Here is a 10,929-nt window from a genome sequence, read left to right as displayed (position 1 = left end):
TCAAGCAAAGAACATGATAACCTATACATTGTGGATTCTTCTAGGGGTTTTTATGATTTGTTCTGGGGAAGGTAAGTTTATTTGTCTGTATACCCTTTACTTTTGCAATATACCATAAGCAAGACTGATAAGAGTATATACAGCTGCACCTACACAGCAAATAAAAAGCATCTATCGCTTCATGCATGTTCTTAATATGGTCCAAATCTGTATAACTGTACCGCTGTGACTTTAAAAATGTAGAAATATGTAGTTATAAATAAATAGAACATATTCGTCTATGTGAAGAACATTGGAATGTGAAATATTCATATTCTCATGTCGGGTTAGTGCACATGTGAATATGTGATCGGGTTTGAGCGCAAGTTGGGTGTATTTTCCACTTTTTTTCTCTATTGACTTCTTTGGTGGAATAGGTATTCTAAGATTTCCTAAGTTCAGGCTTTTGCGTGTATCTGGTTGGCGCGGGAGCGATACATTTTTATTTTCAACTCATAATACAAGCGCAATCCGACATACACAAAAAGTTTACTTCTAGCGTAATTAGCTCTCTAGTGAAAGCGCTAAATAGCGCTCCACTCATAATCTGGCCCACAATGTACAATGTAATTTGTAAAATATACACAGAAATATAAAAAGCATGATCCTAATTTGTTAAAGTGACACAGAAACTGTCAAAGCATAATTAGAATTTGTAAAATCCCAATTCTAAATATACTCTTGTATACAGAATCTAAATGCCTTAAAATACAAAATAGAAGGTGCAAATCTTTTAAAGGACTCAAGTTCAAGTCTAAAGTAACATAAAACAGAAAGCACAACCTGTAAACATAACAAAACTCTCATATAATGCAGTGCTATATTGCACAGAGCTTTTCTCTCCTTCTAATCCAAAAATGCTCTTTAGACAAATATAGCAAAATCTGCCTGTCTAGAATCTTGTGAGAGATCTTGCAGTGTAGAAAGATTATTTTACATCATCCTCATCTTAGCAGAGAGAGTTAAAGATCATCAGGCCCATAGAGAGAACAATGGAAAATGAACATTTTAATATCTCTGTTTCCCGCACACACACACATGGGGAGTGTGATTTCTTCTAAACCTATTTGTTTACATAACTTTTCTAACCAGTACATGAGTATTGATATTTCCAGTATAGATAGAGATACAAGAGGCAAAAGCATATATTTTAAATGACAAAACAAAGGTAAAAGATAGGCAAAGGAGCTATTTGTAACAATTTAACACTCTCCTGCAGGTAAAATGATCATTGGGAACACTATAAAGGAGAGAAAAAATTCACATTGTACTGTCCCTTTAAGAACTCTTATGCTTGTTTTTCATCCAGATAGATATGTTTTTATCTTTGTATTGCATTGTTTGGATTCATAAGGATTGTGTCCTACAATACAATTATCTAAATAAACCTGTTCTTGTCTCTTTATAGAGGGATGTAGTCTTCCCAACGTGGAGAATGGAAAAATTGCTCAGTACTTTTATATTTTCAAAAAGTTTTATTTTCCAATGGAAGAAGGTAAGAAGATGACGGTGTCATGTACAGCTGGGTACACCAGTCTGTCTGGAAAGCAAGAAGAGCAGATTACGTGCTCCGCGGGGGAGTGGCTCCCAGCTGCAGTCTGTTTCAGTAAGTCTTATGTTACATGTGAATTATCAGTGCTTCATTTGATCAATACATTTCACAGAGTGTCCAGACTTTTTAAATGAGGAGCAACATTGTGATTATTTTTATTCATGGTACTCTCACTGTCACAGTCACAACAATCCAGTATTTTAGAAAAATCCGGATTTGGACCAGCTAGTCACTCTTACTTCACTTTCTTCTGCCTATCCCCATCTTCCCTCACCCAGTTCCGCCCACAGTTTTTCCAGACCGCACCCCTGATTAGACAGAACTCCAATTTCCAAAAACTCTGCCTGCCTGGATGTTCTCATTATTTTGTCTCTCTTGTAATGTAAAGGTTAAAGGGAACAACTTTAGATTGTACTTTTATTATATAATGTGCTTCATTCTCTTGGTATCCTTTGTTAAAAAGCATACCTAGATAGGCACAGAAGCTGCAATGCACAACTGGGAGCTATCTGCATATTGGTGGCTACACATATATACCTCTTGCTATTGGCTACCTTGATGTGACCAGATAGCTCCCAGCAGTGCATTGCTGCTACTTCAACAAAGAATACAAAGAGAATTAAGTAAATTTCATGATAGAAGTAAATTGGAAAGTTGTTTAAATGGAATGCATGCTCTATCTAAATCATGAATGAAACGTTTTGAATTGTATGTCCCTTTAAGAGGGAGCCCCTGTTAGCAATTGAAAGACGGAGAGACTCACTAATGAAGGCTTCTGCATCAGCTACAGTAATGTGACCCCCAAGTGATATATACAGGCTAGGTGCCACTGATAGCAATTGGAAGACGGAGAGACTCACTAATGATGGCTTCTGCACCAGCTACAGTAATGTGACCCCAGGTGATATATACAGGCTAGGTGCCACTGTTAGCAATTGGAAGACGGAGAGACTCACTAATGATGGCTTCTGCCCCAGCTACAGTAATGTGACCCCCAAGTGATATATACAGGCTAGGTGCCACTGTTAGCAATTGGAAGACGGAGAGACTCACTAATGAAGTCTTCTGCACCAGCTACAGTAATGTGACCCCAGGTAGTATATACAGGCTATGTACCACTGTTAGCAATTGGAAGACGGAGAGACTCACTAATGATGGCTTCTGCACCAGCTACAGTAATGTGACCCCAGGTGATATATACAGGCTAGGTGCCACTGTTAGCAATTGGAAGACGGAGAGACTCACTAATGATGGCTTCTGCCCCAGCTACAGTAATGTGACCCCAAGTGATATATACAGGCTAGGTGCCACTGTTAGCAATTGGAAGACGGAGAGACTCACTAATGAAGTCTTCTGCACCAGCTACAGTAATGTGACCCCAGGTGATATATACAGGCTAGGTGCCACTGATAGCAATTGGAAGACGGAGAGACTCACTAATGATGACTTCTGCACCAGCTACAGTAATGTGACCCCGTGATATATACAGGCTAGGTGCCACTGATAGCAATTGGAAGACGGAGAGACTCACTAATGATGACTTCTGCACCAGCTACAGTAATGTGACCCCAGGTGGTATATACAGGCTAGGTACCACTGTTAGCAATTGGAAGATGGAGAGACTCACTAATGATGGCTTCTGCACCAGCTACAGTAATGTGACCCCAGGTGATATATACAGGCTAGGTTCCACTGTTAGCAATTGGAAGACGGAGAGACTCACTAATGATGGCTTCTGCCCCAGCTACAGTAATGTGACCCCCAAGTGATATATACAGGCTAGGTGCCACTGATAGCAATTGGAAGACAGAGAGACTCACTAATGAAGTCTTCTGCACCAGCTACAATAATGTGACCCCAGGTGATATATACAGGCTAGGTGCCACTGATAGCAATTGGAAGACGGAGAGACTCACTAATGAAGTCTTCTGCACCAGCTACAGTAATGTGACCCCAGGTGATATATACAGGCTAGGTGCCACTGATAGCAATTGGAAGACGGAGAGACTCACTAATGGTGGCTTCTGCACCAGCTACAGTAATGTGACCCCAGGTGATATATACAGACTAGGTGCCACTGTTAGCAATTGGAAGATGGAGAGACTCACTAATGATGGCTTCTGCCCCAGCTACAGTAATGTGACCCCCAAGTGATATATACAGGCTAGGTGCCACTGATAGCAATTGGAAGACGGAGAGACTCACTAATGAAGTCTTCTGCACCAGCTACAGTAATGTGACCCCAGGTGATATATACAGGCTAGGTGCCACTGATAGCAATTGGAAGACGGAGAGACTCACTAATGATGACTTCTGCACCAGCTACAGTAATGTGACCCCAGGTGATATATACAGGCTAGGTGCCACTGATAGCAATTGGAAGATGGAGAGACTCACTAATGATGACTTCTGCACCAGCTACAGTAATGTGACCCCAGGTGGTATAAACAGACTAGGTACCACTGTTAGCAATTGGAAGACGGAGAGACTCACTAATGATGGCTTCTGCACCAGCTACAGTAATGTGACCCCAGGTGATATATACATTCTAGGTGCCACTGTTTGCAATTGGAAGACGGACAGACTCACTAATGATGACTTCTGCACCAGCTACAGTAATGTGACCCCCAAGTGATATATACAGGCTAGGTGCCACTGTTAGCAATTGGAAGACGGAGAGACTCACTAATGATGGCTTCTGCACCAGCTACAGTAATGTGACCCCAGGTGATATATACAGGCTAGGTGCCACTGTTAGCAATTGGAAGACAGAGAGACTCACTAATGATGGCTTCTGCACCAGCTACAGTAATGTGACCCCAGGTGATATATACAGGCTAGGTGCCACTGTTAGCAATTGGAAGATGGAGAGACTCACTAATGATGGCTTCTGCACCAGCTACAGTAATGTGACCCCAGGTGATATATACAGGCTAGGTGCCACTGTTAGCAATTGGAAGACAGAGAGACTCACTAATGAAGGCTTCTGCACCAACTACAGTAATGTGACCCCGTGGTATATACAGGCTAGGTCAGCCCCCAGCAATCACACAAAAACATCAGTTACTGTATAACAGCATATCCCACAGTTTGCAATAAAGGTCATTTTATCTTTGAGTGTTGTTGACCCTTTTATGTGATTAAAGGCTTTTGCAGCGTCCTTGAACCAATGTGCTACACTGAAGGTGCCGGGCTTTACGGTAATTTTATGTGAACCTTATTTTACTGCATAACACATCAGTCACAGCTAATGCAGTGTGGGATTGGCTGATATTTATAAACGTTTCCTGCAATTACAAAAATGTATACAACAAAACGCCCAGCAGGCTCAGGTACTGAAGGACAATAGATATTATGTATTGAAGGTGACTTTTAAGCTGTCCATACTATTGCCTTAAAGGAACATTGTAGTCACACAACCCCTCAATCACAGGCTCATTTCAGTGCTGCAGTGGTTGCTGCTTTCAAAAGTGACTTTACCTACAGTATGTATTTAACCCCACAGCAAGTAGTGCATAAATGACATACTCTAACCAATTAGAGATCTTTATTGATTTTTTATGTTATATGTTCTTGAGAAAGGCTGTTTTCACTGCTGGAACACATTGAGCTGGATCGTTTAACTTCTTTAAAGGGAGTAAGGGACAATAAGCACTAAAGACATTTACTAAGCATAGTATTGGGGCTATTCCCACCTCTAGTAATGGGAGCCGCCATGTTGTAATCTAGTTTTCACTACAATCCAGTGCTGATGTGTTTGCACATGTGCAGTAACTCTCCTTCAGACACCTGAGGTGTAACCTTAGTTTCATAATGGCAACCCCCATGATTAGAGGGAGGTGTGTGACGTATTTAGTGTTAGGATCCCATTAAGTAAACCTGGAGTTTTTTAATCTGGACTTCCTTCAATATCTGACTCTCTCCTGTGAGTATTTTCCTTTTAGTATGCGCTTTGGTCTTTTTAGCATATTGCAGTATTGTCGGTTCTTCAAGTACAAAGTTTACCGGTGATAGACACAGACAATCCACTGACTTAATCCCTGAAGAGGTCGGTGCTTCTTCTTGGGAATAGATCTTGCAAGTTAGAGAATGTCTTTTTTGCACTACAATGTTATTTTACTGTTCATTTTTTATAGTTTAACTTCTTTGCTTATTTAGGTGGAACCACAACTTATTTCTGCCATTGATGGCTTCTGGGTTGTCTGAGCATACAGGAGACAAAGCCATTTGGGATGAGGAAAAAGTGCCAGTACTTTTAGATTTTCTCCATCCGTGATGGTCCCTGAGAGTCTTGTACATGCTCAAATCTCAAAGTAGCCAAAAATAAAAAGTGGTTTCGCACCATACTCCCATAGTCACACCCTCCAAGACCACACCTCCTAAATACTCCTTAATTGGAGGTGTAATTTCTAAATAATATTATAAAATAAATACAATTCTGATTTTACACAAACACTAATGTATATAAATAATAATAAATATATATATATATATATACACGCACATACATATATACACAAATATGATACAGTGTTATCATTAAGATATTAACATTATTTTAGCTAGTTTTCATATAGTAATGGGTTTTAGAGAAGGTTAGAACTGTCTGTCAAATATTGTTTGGCAGACAAACTAAACATTAACTGTCAATACCTTTAACCCTGCATTGATGACCACTCATTCTCTTTTATTTGCTTACCAGAAAAGTGCAACAAACCTTCCTTGGAAAATGGAGTTATACAGAATTTAAAGGACTCTTATAAAGTACTAGAAAATATACAATATGTCTGCTATGAGGGGTACACAGCTCAAAGTGGAAACAAAACGGAGCAGACTGTGTGTTCTTCCTCAGGATGGGATCCACAGCCAGGATGCCATAAAGTATCTGGTGTGTAACTTACCATATACTATGAAAATACAAACCAAATATATATACTTTAAACAACATGACGGCCCTAGAGTAAATGCATTGGAAAATTAATTTTTTATGTTGGTAAAATGAATCAATATTCTCAGAGTATCTTTCTTTGGGACCTATGTTTTACTTATCTTGAAATATCTTTAGTTACACATTTTTGCTTTTTGTACCAGAAACCTCTGCTACCTTTTATATGATAGTAAAAGAGATCACATGTACCTAATTTATTATTTTTCTAGTAATAAGGGGCATCATTTTAGTACACACAGACAGAAGAAAGATTAAAAAAGAATGTATCTTAACAAATTAATTATCTGCTTCCCGATACATCAACTACTACCATTTTGATATATATATATCGTCTAAGAATATTGGAGGATAGTTTTACAATGTTGAATAAATAAAAATAGAATATAGCCACTGCTGGGAAGTCTATACCAAGTTAATTTTGATTCCTTCAGCAATTACTTTCCATCTTCACATTACTATTATACTTCACTCACCTCCTTATTTTCTATATTGTAAAACAAAGACTTTCTATGGTAAATGGCAGGACTGGTCTATTGATGATATTTTTTCTTGTATTGCATACAGACAGGTGTGAAGTTCCCTTTCTGGATAATGGACAATACCTCTCAGCAGAGAGAGTTTTCCAGGTGAATCAGAGGTTGCAGTATGAATGTGAGAAAGGCCATTACACCACTGGTGGGGGCAGGAAGGAATCGGTTGAATGCCTTCCCCATGGTTGGTCTTATGTTCCACGGTGCACTAGTGAGTTTATGGTTCACTCTGTTATTTCTAAATTATTTAAATGATGATGTATAGATATTAAGGCTTTCAAAAGAGCTTGCAATGCAACATTTGCTGACAGGACATTACATTTCTGCTTAAAATTAAAATCAGACTGTTCTATTCCAAAATACATCAAAAAATTGACATTACTGTTTTGACTCTTGAGGTAAAAACATGAACATGGTCTGTAAAAAGTGATGATGAGTGAGTCTAGCAGGAGAGGGTGAATAATCTGTAAGGGGTGATGATCTAAAAGGTTTGTGAGAAGAGGTTATATGTTTTGTAGAAGGTAATAACTATGAGGATTGGAGGGAGAGGGTGATGACCTATGATGCCTCTATGAGGTATGCAGGGGGAAGTTGTATGATCTGTGTAAGGGGTGAGGATCTGTGAGGGGTACAGAGAGAAGTTGTATGATCTCTAAGGAGTGATGATGAATGAGGGGATGCACGGGGAAGTTGTATGATCTGAAAGGAGTGATGATGAATGAGGGATGCAGGGCAAGTTGTATGACCTCTGTAAGGGGTAATGATCTATGAGGGGTTGCTGGGAGAGGTTGTATGATTTGTGTAAGAGGTGATTATCTATGAGGGATGCAGGGGGGAGTTGTATGATCTGTAAGTAGCAATGATGAATGAGGGATGCAGGGGAAGTTGTATGATCTGTAAGGAGTGATGATGACATGAGGGATGCAGGGCAAGTTGTATGATCTGTAAGGCATGATGATGGAATGAGGGATGCAGGGGGAAGCTGTATGAATATGTAAGGAGTGATGATGAATGAGGGATGCAGGGGGAAGTTGTATGATCTGTAAGGCATTGATGATTTATGAGGGATGCAGGGGGAAGTTGTATGATCTGTAAGGAGTGATGATGAATGAGGAATGCAGGGGAAGTTGTATGATCGTAAGGAGTGATGATGAATGAAGGATGCAGGCGGAATTTGTATGATCTGTAAGGCGTGATGATGAATGAGGGATGCAGGAGCAAGTTGTATGGTCTGTAAGGCATGGTGATGAATGAGGGGATGCAGGGGAAGTTGTATGATCTTTAAGGCATGATGATGAATGAGGGATGCAGTGGAAGTTGTATGATCTGTAAGGATTGATGATGAATGAGGGATGCAGAGGAAGTTGTATGATCTGTAAGGCATGATGATTTATGAAGGGATGGCAGGTATAAGTTGTATGATCTGTAAGGCATGATAATTTATGAAGGATGCAGGGGAAGTTGTATGATCTGTAAGGAGTGATGATGAATGAGGGATGCAGGGGCAAGTTGTATGATCTGTAAGGCATGATGATGAATGAGGGATGCAGGGGAAGTTGTATGCTATGTAAGGGAGTGATGATGAATGAGGGATGCAGGGGAAGTTGTATGATCTGTAAGGATTGATTATTTATGAGGGATGCAGAGAACAAGACTGGCTTATTTGTAATGATGGGGTGGCACTGAAATAAATGAAAAACTACACTTCAACACCATTTATTTCATTTTTAAAAGTATCAGAATCTATTTTCAAAATGATAATTTTCCTCTTTCAGAACTGATCTGGTACAAAGTTGGAACCTGTGGATAATGGTGGGCTTTCACCCTATAAAGGGGGAGCTATATGACAGGGATGTAGTGCAATTCTTCTGTAGAGAAGGGTTTTCTCTGCATGGTTCAGAACTGATTCAGTGTTATTCCTTCGGATGGTATCCTGAGCCCCAACTTGTGAAGGTACTGACTTCTGCAAAAGTCTGAAGAAGTTGTAAAAATGTGAAGATGTTAAACATGTGCCTGTATTGTAATATATCGCACGTACATAAGCATTTGACGGCTCTTTGCAATCTGTTTAACCCTAGTCTCATATTCCTTGATAAGCTTTGAGTCTCTGTGGGAGCCTTTTATATCTAACATCATGTGCTCTGGGTGAGCCGGTGTCAGCGCCCCTCTCACAATACTACTTGTCAGCCCAAGACCTGTTGCCATGTGTAACTCAATATTCAATAGTTTATGGTAAAAATATTTTTCTTGTCCATGTCTTCTGCTGACCTAAATATGATCTTTTGGCCCAATGTCAGAGAGAAGGATAAGTGCCCCCCTCCTCCCAAGACCTGCACATACCATCCCCCACTCACAGGACCGCACCGAGCATCGAGCTGGGGTCTCTGTACGCTATGAATGTGATCATAACTACATGCTACTAGGGCCTGAAGAGATTCTCTGTGAGGAAGGTTACTGGACAGCGCCACCCAAGCTGTGTGGGTGAGTATGGCACAATCTGAAAACTGATATTACTTTTAAAATGTATAATTTTATGTACATCAATAGCAACGTGTACCATGAAATTATATTTGTGATAACACAATCAATATATTATTAACAAATTAACAAGACATTTACAAATAAGAATAAAAACAAGAGAAACTAGTGAATAGTAAATGTAAGAGCCAAGTTAATTTTTCGGGGGGTCAGTTATATCCAAATGAGTCACATGACATTTACCACTGTGGCACGTTTATTGAGAGGGTTACCCAAAGTATGTGACCATAAGTCTATAGTTATAATAGTATGTTGCTAAACTAGGTACAGTATAATAACACTACATTTATAGCATAAGTACAAGCTATTGGTAACCATTTTTATATAAAGCCTTAGTTCATACTCAAAAAAAAAAATCAAGATTTTTTACATTTAGTTTTGTCTCCCTACCAGACAGTACTTTACAAGGACCAGCATAGTGATTACCACTCTTACATGGATCCCTTTAAAAAATGTATTCAGATATTAAAAAGGAAAAACAGAATGTGATTTTATCATTTATCGTGACATAAACCAAGGAGCTGCGTGGCTTTTTGTATTTGTTTCAGAACTTTGGCTTTTGTGTATTCCATTTCTAAGTGTTTATAATAAAATAAAATAAAATAAAAATGAGGTGAATTGAACCTGCTCATCTTCAAGTCACGAAAAAGACAAAAGACACTGATAAGCGCATTCTGGTATATATAAGTGGTTTAATTCCAAATGGAGTTCAATTAAATGGTGATTAAGATTTAACTATCAAAAATATATAAATACCCTTGTTTTATATTTTTTACGGCTAGAATTACGACTGTCTTGCGTTATGGGAGTAAAAAATCAGGTTAATGCCTTTATAAACGCTGCTTTTTTACTACCGCTGGATTACGAGTCTTTGCAGATTTAGGAGCACCGCGCACTTTTTGGGCGTACCGGCAAAATTATCTTACGCAAATTGCGTATAGTCTTTTTTTCTATGGGACCTTCATGAGCGCCGGTATTACGAGCTTGTCCTGGGTTGGCCAAAAAATGAGCGGTACACCTATCCAATCAAGATTCATAATGCATTCTAAAGTCAGTAGTTATGAGTTTTACACTACAATGCTGTAGCATAAAAACTTATAACTAAAGTGCTAAAAAGTACACTAACACCCATAAACTACTCTTTAACCCCTAAACCGAGGACCCTCCAGCATCGCAAACACTAAAATAAAATTATTAACCCCTAATCTGCCTGCCCTCCCAACATCGCCGCCACCTATATTAAAAACATATTAACCCCCAAACCACCCGCACCTTCAGCCTCGCAAACACTAGTTACATATTATTAACCCCTAATCTGCTGT

At 39.2% G+C, this 10,929-nt stretch overlaps 1 protein-coding gene across 1 annotated transcript in view; it reads left to right on the top strand.

Moving 5' to 3' along the window:
* The window catches only part of LOC128641195 (coagulation factor XIII B chain-like), a 33,970-nt gene continuing 23,041 nt past the window's right edge, over positions 1-10,929 (top strand). The window contains 8 exon segments of the mRNA XM_053693762.1: positions 1-71; positions 1,448-1,645; positions 6,294-6,479; positions 7,104-7,280; positions 7,588-7,645; positions 8,845-9,022; positions 9,371-9,391; positions 9,393-9,550. Of these exon segments, the coding sequence (XP_053549737.1) occupies positions 14-71; positions 1,448-1,645; positions 6,294-6,479; positions 7,104-7,280; positions 7,588-7,645; positions 8,845-9,022; positions 9,371-9,391; positions 9,393-9,550 (1,034 nt within the window). The 5' untranslated portion in view covers positions 1-13.

Source organism: Bombina bombina, chromosome 10 (assembly GCF_027579735.1).
Source record: "Bombina bombina isolate aBomBom1 chromosome 10, aBomBom1.pri, whole genome shotgun sequence".
Lineage (NCBI taxonomy): Eukaryota > Metazoa > Chordata > Amphibia > Anura > Bombinatoridae > Bombina > Bombina bombina.
This window is presented reverse-complemented; position numbering and strand designations above follow the sequence as displayed.